The sequence below is a fragment of the Notechis scutatus genome, chromosome Z, assembly GCF_049901735.1.
Source record: "Notechis scutatus isolate UNSWTSFEM ecotype Mainland chromosome Z, rNotScu1.2, whole genome shotgun sequence".
Taxonomy (NCBI): domain Eukaryota; kingdom Metazoa; phylum Chordata; class Lepidosauria; order Squamata; family Elapidae; genus Notechis; species Notechis scutatus.
The window spans coordinates 99,337,754-99,352,688 of NC_142025.1; the positions used below are offsets into that span (position 1 = coordinate 99,337,754).

The 14,935-nt window shown below is 38.5% G+C and overlaps 1 protein-coding gene across 4 annotated transcripts; it reads left to right on the forward strand.

Annotated features, from left to right (window-relative positions):
* Positions 1–288: 288 nt before the first annotated feature.
* ATP5MC1 (ATP synthase membrane subunit c locus 1) lies at positions 289–14,144 on the forward strand. 4 transcript variants are annotated; one of them, XM_026669740.2, is made up of 5 exons: positions 289–367; positions 1,710–1,758; positions 8,274–8,351; positions 10,136–10,311; positions 13,953–14,144. In XM_026669740.2, exons 2-5 carry the CDS (start codon positions 1,720–1,722, stop codon positions 14,065–14,067), a joined length of 408 nt encoding a protein of 135 aa, XP_026525525.1. In that variant the 5' UTR covers positions 289–367; positions 1,710–1,719; the 3' UTR covers positions 14,068–14,144. The 4 variants fall into 4 exon arrangements, with proteins under 4 accessions (XP_026525525.1, XP_026525526.1, XP_026525524.1 ...); XM_026669741.2 differs by having other exon boundaries at positions 342–514; XM_026669739.2 differs by having other exon boundaries at positions 354–452.
* The last annotated feature ends 791 nt before the right edge of the window (positions 14,145–14,935 follow it).

Here is a 14,935-nt window from a genome sequence, read left to right on the forward strand (position 1 = left end):
CACACAGAATCTCCCATGCATTACGAAGCGTGGCTGGTCCATTTTCTGCACAAGTAGACTCCCCACGTTCCACGCCACGAAATAACCTCCAATCTTCCAATGAAAGAGTGTGACCCACCCTTCCTCCCTTGCTTCGTCTCTAGCATAATCTTATGAACCGTCTTCGACAGTATAAGGGAGCTAGCCAATGGGCGATTGGCAACTCTCCCTAAGTGGAGGGGGGGGGAAAGAAGCGCGCGGAAACCCCGCCCAAAAACGCGATTAGTGAAGAAAGTTATATCCCGTCAGCCACTGGGCCGCGGCAGGACGGCGTTTCTTGCGTCGCGTCAACCAATAGGAGCGGAGGACGCAGTGATACATTGGCAAGGTGAGCGAGGGCGGGCTGGGTTTGTCTTTGCGCTGGTTGCGAGAGCCGCGATTTTGAGGGTTCAGTGGAATCTCTGCTCTAGAAGGTGAGCGGCGTAGCGCTTCGGGGAGACGGCGCAAGCAGGAGTAGGCGCTGCACTTGAAGGAGGTGGGGAGTTGTGCAGGAAGCCAGGGTACTTGAGGGTACAGACCGCTAGAAAGTAATGATTAATGATAATAGATAATCAGAGTTGGAAGGGACCTTGTAGGTCATCTAGTCCAACCCCCCGCCTAAACGGAGACCCTACACCATTTCTGACAAATGGCAGTCCAGTTTCTTCTTGAAAGTCTCAACTGATGGCGCTTCCACAACTTCCGAGGGCAAGCTGTTCCCTTGGTGTACAGAGATGCAATGAAGTCAGATAGGACCGAGCCCCCGTGGTATTTTCACCCCCCAACAGGTTCTTATTTCTGACTAACCAAGATAACATGGCTTAAAATCTCTCGGGGCTTCTAGAAGTTGCAGAGGCTCTTCTCTGACAAATTTCGGAGAGCTCCCAACCTGTGATTGTTGAGATTACTGTTATTGAGTTAGATTGGATATTTGTAAAGAAAAAAAATTACTGGGATGCTATTAGTGATGTGTTCTAGCATCTGGAAAAGGTTTGGTTAGAAAGTAGAATTGAGAAAAGAGATTTTATATGAGATAGCTGTAGTTGCACATTTGTAACGAGTTGATATGTGCCATCCTATATGAACATTTTCTTTGTCTTGGTTTAATAGTTTTCTTATCACTAACAGAATCTATATATAGCCTGTAAAAAAGAAAAGGAAAAATAAATTTGTTAAATATCATAGCCATTTTAACTTATCTACTTTTCTGATAGCTTTTCATTATCTTATGGTAATTATATCAGTACAAGTCAGTGTGACAGAATTAATAGCTATCACATCCATCCCTCCCTGTTCATATAAAGTAACTTAATGACCAATCTTTGCATTTATCATCCTTCAAGGTTTGTAAAACAAAAGAAATCCAAAGTACAGCCATGATTTCATTTAGCAACACATTGCTTAACAACTGAATTGCCAGTCTCAATTATGGTTGCTAAATGAGAACTAAATGTACCATTTCTTTTAAATCTGCCATTTAATTTTGTATTTATACTTTCTTAAAAAATATATTAGTAATGGGGAGCCAACAGATAAAAGAAAAAAAATATTTATAATGGCAAAATATTGCCATTATAAAGATTTTTTTTTCTTTTATTGTCCTATAGTGGCAGAGGTGTGTGTGTGTCTTTTTTAAGTCAGTGATTTTTTTTAAACTGTGTACCTCATTGTAGCTCTTTTCCTTCATTCAGGACAATCAGAATGCAGACTCCAGTAACTCTTCTGGCTTCACCAGCTCTGGTATGGAATGTTTGCCTTATACCTGACTTAATGGAAAAGTAATAAATAACTTCATTTTTCTTAAATTATTTGATCTTCATTTCAACATCCAGCAGTTTCAGATCTAATTGATGCATGATCACTTGAGCATATAGATTGAACAAAAATAGTGATAAAATACATCCCTGTCTAACTCCCTTTCTGATCCTGAACCAATTTGTGTCAACACTGCACAGAATAAAAGTTTCTTACTGTTGAAAACTTCCGGTTTGTCGGCTTCGCGAGCGGCAGGGATTTGCGAAGCTGCGCGATCCCTGCCGCGCTAGCCGTTTTTGGGGCTCCGACCCAGCCGGGTACGGAGCTAGGCCCCTGCAGGGGCAGCTGAAGGTAGGGGATCCGGAGAAGGGTTTGGGGTGCTGCAGACCCCTCCTGGCCGGCAGAACCCCCTTTTCCCAGGATTGTGCAGCGGCGGTCCGTAATGGCCGCCACAAAGAAGCTGGCAGCCGGGTAAGAATGCGCAGGAGGAAGTGGAGAAAGTGATTGAGAGGAGAAAGTTTTTCTTGGCTCCTAGGACTCTAAGACATATTTAATAAAATTCCTGAAAAGTATGACTTTCTGAATAATACCTGCCAGAAGAGGAAAAAGCGGCTGCTTGAAGGTGCTGAAAGGATAGCTTTCCCTCTTTTCCTACGGAATAAATAACTGGATATTAAGAAACCTATTTTTTAGGTGGAAATTGGTTTTAAGCAATGAGTGGGAAGAGAGAGGATTAAAAAGAAAATATTTGTATGCTAAGATTTGTTGGAGCAGATGCCTTAAGGATTTGAAGACTAGAATATATTGTAACAAGACTTTAAACAGATTTGGACTTTCTTTCTTTTTGATTGATATTACCCCAGAAGGAGAAAGTGAGAACTCTGCCTTGGTTTGGACTGATTGATAACTTTGGGACTGTTTTATCTTTTTTATTTTCTTTTGAATATTCTGGTTGTTGTAAGAAGAAAGAAGGAGAAAAGAAAAGAAAAGATTTATAATGGCTCTTTCTGTTGAGGAACTAAGAAATGGTGTGGAAGAAGCTTTCCTTTTCTTAGAAATGGCGCTTACTAATTATCAACAAAAATTACAACAGATGAAGACAGCAGAGGAACAAGAAAGAAAGGAAGGAGCCATCTTTAATGAATCTCAGAATTTGATCCAGAAAAAGGAAGAGAGAAAGAAAAGAAAAGAAGAGAAAAGAAGAAAACTAAAGGATTTAGGGACTTAAGATCTAAAAAACATTTAAGAAAGGGAAAAATAAAGTGCAAAACCAATATGATGATTGTAAACAAAGGGGAAAAGAAATACGACAGAGAAGGGAAGCCGGTAAGGCAGAGGCTAGAAGAAGGGGGGGTAGAAAGGTTTGTTGGGAAAAGAAAGAAAGGGAAAAGGTGGAGAAAAGCTACAACGTTTTGAAATTAAATGGAAAAAAGGAATTTTTTATGGATAATGGATAAAGTATAATTTTTTTTTTTTTTTTAAAAAAGATTTTGCAAGGTACATAAGATGAGATGGTAGTATTGCAATGGTTTAAGAGTTGATAAGAGATTAAAATGTTAAAATGTTTAAAAATGATTGGTTTTAAAACTTAATAATAGGAGGGGTTTAGAATATTGTTTTAATTAAAGAGTTTAATAAAATTATGGTATTGATGTTATTATAAAATTTTTATTATAGTATTTCTTTTTAATATTTGGATTTATTCTCTAATTATGCACTTAATTGTGTTGGATGTATTAGTTAGATAGAATGTACCAAGCAAAATCTGATTGGGTATTAGATATTATTTTAAAGATTAATTTGATTAACTTAGGGGGAGATAGAAAGGCATCATACTCTGATTAATGATTTCAGGAGAAACTGATTTTCTTTTTTTTCATAAGGGATGAGACAAAGGGATGATAAAAAATGGACAAAAGATACAAATATAATGATTTAAACTAAGATGATTAATTAAGGTAGAATTAAGAAGTGTGAAATATGTGGAGAAGTTAATATAGAAGGCTTAGAATGGTAAATAAAATAAGTAATGATATGTAAGATGAGCATGAATATAATTGAAGTCCATGAAGAGAGAGACACCTGGGTCCAAGTTACTTTCCAAAAGATATTTTTTTATGTTTGTGTGTTGTGTGTATATGTCTTTTTGGGGGAGAATTGGTAAAAACTTGTAGAAATATAGAATGAGAATAATGGTAACTAAGTCAGAAAGAAACAGATGGAATAATAATAATGATATTGAATAAGAGTAAAGAGAAGTAAAGAGAAATTGAATAAGAGGTTTTGGTATATTATATGGAAATGATTTAAAACAGAATCATAATTTATCTGACTTGTTAAATTTACAAGGGAAAAAGGTTTAAACATGTAATGAATAATGATAATTTGTGTGTTTTAAAAATTAATAAAACTTGTTTTAAAAAAAATTAAAAAAAAAAAAGTTTCTTACTGTTGTCTCCTGATCAGTGTATAGTATTCTGATAAGTCTGATCAGGTGGGTTGGAACACCAAAATCATGCAAAGCCGGCCATAGCTTATTGTGTTCTACACAGTCAAAAGCTTTTCTGTAATCAATAAAACAGATACATAGATTCTTTTGATATTCACATGCCTTTTTCATAACCCATCTAATTTTGGTAATGGGAACTTGAATGTCACACTCACATCCCAGACATAAACTGTTTCAACTCCTTCCCTCAAAACGACGCTATAGAGTACTGCACCAGAACAATTAGACACGAGAACAGTTTATTCCCGAAAGCCATCACTCTGCTAAACAAATAATTCCCTCAACACTGTTCAACTATTTACAAAGTGTACACTACTATTACTGTTAATCTCTCATCTCTCCTTATCACCCATTCCCTCCCACTTGTGATTGTAGGACTGTAACCTTGTTGCTTGTATCCTTACGATTTATATTGACTGTTTCCTAGTATGATTTGATTGTTGATTGTACCCTATGACTATCATTAAGTGTTGTACATTATGATTCTTAATGAATGTATCTTTTCTTTTTTTTTCTTTTTTTTTAAACAAATTTTATTTTCAAGACAAACAATACATAAATACACATAAACACAAAACATAAAAGCATAAAAAAATCTCTTTTCTGAAAGTTGCTTAGTCCCGGGTTAAAACTCTTGGTACAGACACAAATTCAAATTCATATTCATTTTACATACCATTTCATATCTTATTAACATTTTCAATTTTCTATATGACTTCTCCTCTCCTTTAAATTTTCTCAATTTTATTTTATTTTATTTATCTCCTCTCAATTCGTATCATAATATTTATTATTCTTTGTCTGTTCTATTCCAGCCAACCATTTATTTTTCTTCTTTAAAAAAAGAAGAAAAACTTCTCCTGTACACTATATGGAGTATGATGCCTTTATCTCTTTCCCTATATTTATAATACCTAATATAAAACACATGACATACATTGGGATTCTGTCTGGTACATTCTAAAATTATACTAGGTTATCAAAAATAATACAAATCTGTTCATTAGTATTGATATTCATTCATATCTTAAACGTTTAACTCATTGCTTTTCAATTAAATCACATACTTTTATGGGAGCCCTATTTTCCATAATTATCCCCCCCACATAACATATTATAGCTCAATATTTCATTAGAATGTTCCTCCTTCTTCTACTTCAAATCTCTCATTTCACAAAAAAATTCGCTAATATACCATATTCTAATCATTAATATTAACAATCATTTATATCTTAAACATTTTATCCATTTCAATTAAATATCATGCCTTTGTGGGAACACTTATGCTTTCCAAAAATTATTACCCCCCCCCCCCACATCACAATCTTGAATCATATTTCATTACAGTACTCCCTTTTTCTTAACAAAAATTTCACTAGTTTATGTTAAATATTTTATCACATTTTAAGTTACATATTATTTCTAATTTTCTATGATTACTTCTAAATACAGGTATAAAAATGCAGTCTTATGTACCTTTCTAGAATCCCTTTAACAATAAGATTTATCCATTATGTTTAAAAAAACTTTTGCTTCTTAACATCTTGCTCCCCACCATTAGGGCTTCTCATCCCTTCCTTTCTCTCTTGCTTCTTCTTCTCCTTGTCCTCTTTAACCCCCTGTCTCTCCACCTCCCTTTTATTCTGCTTTCCCCCTTTCTGTTGTTTCTTAACATAATGTCCCCTTTTCACCTTATTCTTCTCTTTTTGGGCTGTTTTTCCAGATCTTAAAGACCTCTTTTCCTTTTTCTCTTGCTTTTTCCCTTCTCCAATGAAAGTCATTTGTTCATCAAAGATGGCTTCTTCTTCTTCTTTGTCCCCATCATCCTGTTGTTCATTCTGCTTCACATTATAAACCGCCATTTCTAAGTATTGAAAAATAGTGCCAAGACCATCTTTTCCTCCTTGTTTTTCTCTTTCATATTTTTGATATATAAGTTTCAATCCATCCACAGATGATGCCATTGTGTAGAGAAAAAGTTTTTCCAAACAACCACCCAGATGTTTTAATCAGAAGTAATTCTCAAGGGTTCCAAAATCACCAAACAATCCAAACAGACTATTTCTTTTAGATACCTTCTTCTTCTTGACTTTCTCTTTCTGGGGTTAAAGTAATCACAAATCCTTTTCAAATATATTTTTGGAAGTTTTTTTAATGTTTAACAACTCTTTGCAATTCTAGGCAATCTTCTCCTTATTTTCAAATTTTGCTCCAATTTTTTCCCCTCTCCCTTCCCACTCACAGCCAAAAAGGTTTTTTTTTCTCCGCTGTCACTTTAGGAAGGAGAGTAGAACAAAGAAAAAACTTTCCCCTTTAGAGTATTCTCAGCTTGTAACTCTCACAAGGAACAATATATACTTAGCAGCCTTCAAGGTTCCAGGTCACTTTCTCCCGTCTTGTCCCGGTTAGAAGCAACTTTCACTGTTCTTCCAGCTTTCTCCCTCCTGCACCTGCTTGTCCGGCTGCAGCTTTCTTCGTGGCAGCCATTGCTGACCGCCGTTCCTCCGCCGGGAAAAGGGGTTTAGCCGGCTGGGGAGGGGGTTTGCGGCACCCCAAGCCCCTTGCCGGATCCCCTGTCTTCAGCTGCCTCTATGGGGCAGCTATATCCCCCAAATCCAAATGGATCGGGGGAACCTTGGCGGCGAACGCAGCAGGGATCGCGCGGTCGCGAATCCCTGCCGCTGCCGCAAGCTTGCAAACCGGAAGTTCCTCGAATGTATCTTTTCTTTATGTATACTGAGAGTATTTACACCAAGACAAATTCCTTGCGTGTCCAATCACACTTGGCCAATAAAGTATTCTATTCTATTCTATTCTATTCTATTCTATTCTATTCTATTCTATTCTATTCCTCTTTCTAAAGCCAGCTTGTACATCAAGTAACTCTTGATCTATGACATTCTGTGGCCTCTGTTTAATGATCTTTAACAGACTCTTGCTTGCATGAGAAATCAGTGCAATCGTGCAATAGCTGGAGCAGTCTGGTGTTTCCTTTCTTTACTAATGAGATAAAAACAGATCTTTTCCAGTCCTGGGGCCACTGACATGTAATCTATATCTCTTCACATAAGGCAGAGATGATATTAACTGGCACTGGTCATAGTAATTCTGCAGGTATTCCATCAACACTTAGGGCTTTCCTAATTCGGGGGACATCCATATCATATCAATTCTAGACTATGATTTCAAATACAATGTGTCTTTTTCCCATTGCAGTCTTTAATAGTTCCTTGCCATGCTGAAAAGCTGGATCACATATTTTTCACTATGGCAAACCTAGCTACTTCCAGATGTTGACATTGCTTCTCCCACCGCTCATTTTTGTCTTTCCCAGCTTCAGGTTGGAAAATTGCATTCAGCTTTTTAACTTCACCCATATTACCTTTGGTTTTGGCCAAAGGTAATAAGGGCAAAGTTTTTGCTCTTCACTGATCAGCTATTTTGGTGGTATGATCAGAAAGCCATTTGGCATGATACATACAATCCAGCAATGTCAATGATAGCTTGGATCTCTCACTACTGTTCATTTGGAACTTTCTAGATTCAGTGGTTCAAAGCTGTTCTGAACTTCTATGGCATACATAGGTGAAATGTTGTTCACATTGAATTTTTGGGAGATAGTACCTTTTTTCACTCTGTGCTTCAGTTTAGCCACTATTAGCTGGTGGCCTGAGCTACAATTATAAGCACCAGGAAGTATCTTAAGAGAATGCAACCAAACCTTACCAGCATTGTTGGCATAAGATGAAACCTATCTGATTTGTCCATTTGGTGCTGTCCATGTGTATAAACGTCGCTTGTGTTGAATAATATAAAAAAGATTCTTTTTTTGTATGTGCTTGAGAACATATTGAAGGTCACTGTAAAAAGTTCAATGTGAATGTAAGGAATTTTAAATCGATTTGGATTAGTTTAGCTTTGAATATCTAGCTTAGGCTACTACATAGATTTGTATGTAATTGGATATAAACTGAAATACTTTTCTCTCTAGCTTCGCTGTTGTTCTCGAATTCTAACTAGGCCAGCTTCCCTATCTTTATTGAGCAGGCCTGAGACTCAAATTGTGCAGGTAAGTATAAACAGTTATTATTGTACATTATATTCTGGAAGTACATAAATGGGCTATATTTGACCCTTGTATCTATATGATATTAGTAGTTTCCTGTTACCTTATTTTACACCACTCAGAGCATTAGAAGAATTTTATATAGTCTTATGCACATCTGTGTTGGTCTCCCCAAAAGAGAGCTATGGGATTATAGGAAACTATTCTTTCCATATGATCAAGAATGTTTAATGTTACTTAAATAATACCAGAAAGAATTATTTTGTAATGGTTCATAAACCACAAGTGCACACAAACATGGGAAAGAAGAGAGCATCCGTCCTGATACTATTTGCCCCTAGCCTTTTCAGTGTCCTAATTGCCATCTTCTCAACAGGTGTATCTTTACCTTTCACCCTCAGTATAAAAATTACTTTGAATTAGATGGTTCATGAATTTCAACTTCCAAGGACCATTTAAATACCATATTTTTTGGAGTATAAAACACTGAAGTATAAAATGCACCCAGTTTTTAGGAAGAAAAACAAGGAAAAAAATCTGTCTCTGCCTCCCAGCAATTTGCCTCCTTGCAGCAAACAGCCTGTTTCAGTTTCAGCACAGCCTGATTAACACAAGCAGCTGATTGTCAGTTGGATCGGCTGCAGAGATTGCCATAGCCTATTGCCGCCTCCATGCACCCCATTTTTGGCCTCCGCATCCCATTTTCAGTGTCCGCACACCCCATATTCCGCCTGTTCCAGATGGCGGAGATCAGAATGGGCGGAAAACAGAGCACGCGGAGGCCGAAAATGGGGTACGCAGAAGTGAAAAATGGGAGGCAGAAAAGGGGTATGTGGAGGCGGCAATAGGCTATGGCAATCCCTGCATCCTGAAACATTGGGAACATTGACAATCAGCTGCTTGTGTTAATCAGGCTGTGCTGAAACTGAAACAGGCTGTTTGCTGTTTGCTGCAAGGAGGCAAATTGCTGGGAGGCAGACGCGGAAGGGTGGAGGCAGGCAGGTCGGCGGGGCTTCAGGGCTTCGGCAATATTTGCTGTATAAGATGCACAGACATCTCCACCCACATTTGGGGGTGGAAAAAGGGTGTCTTATACTCCAAAAAATACAGTAAATATTCATTCATTCATTCATTCAATGTTCATGCTACTTGATTCCAACTAGCTGTATTTCTATTTTTCTTGTTCAATTCTTTTCTGGAGTTTCCTCTTAATCATAAAAGATCACACAATTAGGATCTCTTATATGGACAAACATTTCAAGTGTATCTCTGTCCAGTACTTAGGTTTTCAGAATCTGCATATTTGTGATTTATTGGTAACTGTAATCTTTAAATAGGCACAGATGAAGTTTGGATTTTCTAAGATGACTTATAGGGAGTTTGACTCATGGAAATTTAACCTTTGTTTTTGTTCTATAAAAACTCCCATGTGCCTTTCTATGTTATTTTATTATGGACCTCCAATACTTAGAAACTATAAAAAGCCTTTAGTCCTCCAAATGCTGTTGAATGCCAGTCTCTATCACACTTAGTATCAACTATGCTAGCTGGGGCTGATCAGTGTTAAGAGGTCGACACTACAATGAAAGTTACATTTCTTCTATCTTTGGCTAAAAGTTTGGCAAGACATTAATCTTGCTGTTATTTCTTTACCCTCACACCTGTCCTTGATATATCCTAATATGTTGCCAGATAACTGCTGAATTACATATTTTTGTGCAAGAAAACCATGGAACTTTTAGATGTTTGGCTCAAACTGTACAAATAATTATTTGCTTATTTCACAGCCTTTTGGCTTTTCCACTCATCAGCTGACTCATCGGGAAATCCAAACCAGCTCTGTTTCCCGTGATATTGATACAGCTGCTAAGTTCATTGGTGCTGGTGCTGCTACAGTGGGAGTAGCTGGTTCAGGAGCTGGAATTGGAACAGTGTTTGGCAGCTTAATCATTGGTTATGCCAGGTAAACTTAACATGCAAGAACTATTTCTGTGTAGTTCGAATCTATTTTATGACCTTTATCCACAAATAAATCCATCTTCTAAGAAGTAAATTTTGCTGATATTTGAGAAATACTAGAAACCTCAGTTAGGGAAGACTGCAGAAGAGACTAGTGAGTTCCAAATCAAATTTTGTATTAAGTATCTTGCTGAGGGGATATACAGATATCATTCCAGATCCGCTGTTTATGTCAAATCACTCTTTTTAAAATCAGTACCAAGCTAAATTTTATAAGCAGACATAATTATGTATTGTGCTAAGGTTCTTGCTGGAGAGCAGGAACTGTGCATACTATTTGGTAGTAAATCCTGAAGTTCAGAAGTGAATTAATTAAGGTTGTGCAAGGTACCCTGTAAAGTTGGGAATAAAAGAGGACATGCTTAATGGATTCCACTTATCCTGACTCATACGGATATAATGGTGGTGATATCTTTTTGTGTACTTTCCATTAATTCTGTAAGGAAGGCATTGCAGAAGAGTAGACTCAAACCATCAAAATGCAGGAGAGATGCAGCTAATGCTGTGATGTATCCCATCAGTCCCAAATCTTTGTAGCTTGGTGGTCTGGCTGGGGGGACGGGAAGAGGGGAACCGGGCCATGTGAATGGCGGGCTGGTGTGCACACATGCTCACAGCTCGACTTATGCAAGTCAAGCTGCACATATATGTATGCTGGACCACGGCCCAATTGTGAATAGGCCATGGGCTGATAGAGGGCTGCGGCTGGGGCTTGGGAACCCCTGATTTATCCATTGATTAAGAGAATCATAAACAGTTCAAAAGTTTGCAAAGCATACTTGTCTTAAATGCATGCTTTTGTCACCTGGGACATTATCTTCTTTTTCACAAAACAATTATATTTCTGTTCTATTGTCATTTTTCCCTGTCTGTATGGTATATAAAATACATATCTTTGTAAAACTTTGAATCAAAAAGCATGTCTTGATGCAGGTATTTGACTTAAGACCAAAAGTGACCCTGAATTTTCCATTGTTAAGCAATGATTGTTGTTAATTTTGCCCCATTTTATGATCTTTCTTGCCACAATTAAGTGAATCACTGCAGTTAAGTTAGTAACAAGATTGTTAAGTGCATCTAGCTTCACCATTGGGTTTGCTTGTGAGAAGGTCACATGATCCTGGGACACTGCAATCTTCACGAATACATGCCAATGTCTTAAGCGTCCAAATTTTGATCATATGACCACAGAAAGGCTGCAACAGTTATGTGAAAAAATTGTCATAAGATTTTTTTTTCAGTGCCATTGTAATTTTGATCAGGCACTAAATGAATGGTTGTAAATTGAAGACTACCTGTAAAGCATTTTGCATTTAGGAACATCTATTATTGAGTTTAAACTTAAGGGAATACTGAGATCATATTCAACTCTTTTGGTTTAAATCAGTGGTTCCCAAAACGGGCCGTACTGCCCCCTGGGGGGGGATGACTTGGGGGGGCACTAAGAGGCAAGGGGGAGGGCAGAGGAATGCTGAAGGTGGGCCCCTTGCAGGGCGCAATTCAGGGGTGGGATTCTACTGGTTCATTACCATTCCCGGTAATTTGGAGAACCAGTAAAACAGGCCCCTGGCTGGCCCCACTCCTCTCCACCCGCCCCTCCATTCCCTGCCCAGTCAGTCCTTATTGCGCATGCGCGACAATCCCTGACGGCACAGCAGCGCGTTGGAGAAGCGGAGCAAGCAAAGCCAGAGGTCGGTAATTTTTGCTGCAAAAAGCCTCCAGTCGCCGCATGTTTTTTTCGGTGCAGCTGGAGTCCAGCCGCACCAAAACAAAAGAGCAGCGTCTGGAGGCTTTTTGCAGCGAAAATGACTGACTTCCAGCTTTGCTCTGCTTCTCCAGTGCGCTGCTGCGGCCACATTCTAGGCGCCGGCCATGCAGGCTCATCCCATTGACTCCTGCACCACTCCACTCGGACTTGCTTGGGCAAGTCCCTCCGGTGCAGCAAGCTTTATGGGATGGACCTGTGGGGCCGGTGCCTACAAAAAACTCCACCTGCACCGAAAAAAACATGCGGCGGCTGGAGGCTTTTTGCAGCGAAAATTACTGACCTCTCCGGCTTTGCTTGCTCTGCTTCTCCAACACGCCACTGTGACCATCAGTAATTGTTGTGATGTTGTGCATGCACAATAAGGACTGGGCAGGGAACAGAGGAGCGGGTAGAGAGATGCCTGCAATCCAGCCGCACCGAAAAAAAAGCAGCAGCTGCAGGCATTTGTGACAAGGGCAACGTGGGCTGACAGGGAGCCCAGCGACAACAATGGCTCAGCCCTGGCTTGCCTTCCCTGGCAGCCAGCCGCGGGAGGAAGGTAAAGTCACAGCCATGGGACAACGAAAGAGATGGTCGTGGGGGAGGAAACGGGGAGATTAAGGGCCGGGGCCTCTGAAAGGGGAAATAGGGTGATGCAGGATTAGCCCAGGCCTTTGACAGATTAGGCCACGCCTTCCTGGTCAGAAAATAGATAGATTAGGGAAGGGATAGAGAGAGAGGGAAAGAGAGAAAGAGAGAAAAGAAAGAGAGGGAAAGAGAAAGAGAAAAAGAGAAGGAACAGACAAGAAACTAAAGGAAGAAAAAGGGAGAGAAAAGAAGAGAAAGGAAGAAAAGGGATAGACAAAGAAAGGTGGGATGGAAGGAAGGGACAGAAAGAAAGAGAGGGAAGAGAAAAAAAGAAAGGGAAAGAAAGAAAGAGGAGAAAGTGAATGGGATATGGAGGGAGAGAGAAAGAGAAGGAAGAGACAAGAAAGAAAAAGAGAAAAGGGAAAGAAAAAGGGAGAGAGAAAGGAAGAAAAGGGATAGAGGGGGATGGAAGGAAGGGACAGAAAGAGAAAGGGAGGGAGGGAGGGGAAAATGAATAAGATATCTAGTCCAACCACCTGCTCCACCAAGGTTAGAAGGGTGTGTGTGTGTGTGTGCATGGCTGCCATAACTCCAAAAACAGGTCAAGTAGCTCTGGGGAGGTCAGTCATAAATTAGAACACTTGCTAAGCAACTGGCCATTAAGCAAAGACCACTTGTATTTGGTTTGCTAGTCACATGGCCATTTGGCCATGCCCACCCAGTCACATGCCCACCAAACCACATCTACCCAGTCACGTGACCATCAAGCCATGCCCAGCTAGCAAGCCACAATCACCCAGTCACATGACCACCAAGCCACACCCACAAATTAGGCCACATTCACAGAACCAATTGTTAAAAAATTTGAATCTCACCCCTAGGTGGCGGCACTAAGGATGAGTTTGTAGCACCAAGAGGGCGGTGGACTGAAAAAGTTTGAGAACCACTGATTTAAATTATCTTTCTTTTGAGAAAAATAATTCCAGCTTCATTCTAGCTTCCTGAATCTCTCCTTCCATTCACTCTAGGGATAAAGATACCAGAAGAAAGGCTAAAATATGTCATCCACTGCTGGCAAAATAGTAGTAGTTTCCATGGATATATAATCTTTATTATGGTCAAGTACCTATGATCTATGCTGTTTAACACTTATCAGTGTCCATGATGGTTTGGAAAACATTGTGTAATATTTTATTCTGGAGAATTCAATAGTAATTTATGTCAGGCTTTTCTTTTGTTTCTACCTACAGGAACCCATCCCTCAAGCAGCAGTTGTTTTCTTATGCTATCCTAGGTTTTGCCCTTTCGGAAGCCATGGGGCTCTTCTGTTTGATGGTGGCATTCCTGATTCTGTTTGCCATGTAAAAAACCTCTGCTGTCCTCTCAGTTTAAGCCTGCTGTTACAGATATAAACAAACTTTAATAAATATAATTCAAGATTTTTTTTTGAGTTTTGTCATTCATTATTCTTTATGCTTCATATAGAAACAGGGAATTGTAGAAAACTCTCATGACAGAAAATGACCTAATGGTTCATTGAGTCTGACTTTTACGTATTTATTTTTAGTTTTTAAATTTTTGTCAAGTGATGGACATGTGTTTATCCAAACATGTTGATGATTGACTCACTACCTGTATTGGAATTTTGTTCCAAGTTTCCACTATGCTTGAATAATTAAAACAGAAATAAAACATGTCCCACTAAAATAATGTATTGTACTTTTATCCTATTTTTTCTTTACCTCATTGTTTATGAAAACCTTGGGATATTTCAATCATCTACAAAATATATTTTAGTCCACAAAACTCATAATAAAAGGGAGTCTATATAATATTGGTATTCAAAAGTAAGTAATGAGATTTGCAACTAAATGTTGCTATATAATTTTGCTTTAAATCAAGAAATTGCCAATCAGCATTCACAGACTCCATCTTCTGATACCCATTTTTGACCCGCTTCTAGAGGGTCAAAGTTGATTGTTTCTTGCAAACAATACATTTAATGTAAATAAAGTTTATGAAAATTAAAGCCATACTGAATTTTTTTCTTTTCCATCTGATGTTTTGCTTTTTAGTTCTGGGGCAAAAGCTTGATCTCCCAACACAAGCACAAAGGGTTGCAGAACATTCTGAATATTGCACAGTTCATCATAAATAAAAAATAAATACATACATAATAAATAATAAATAAATAAATGTGTGTGATACATTTGTTTCCTTTGTGTTTTCAGCA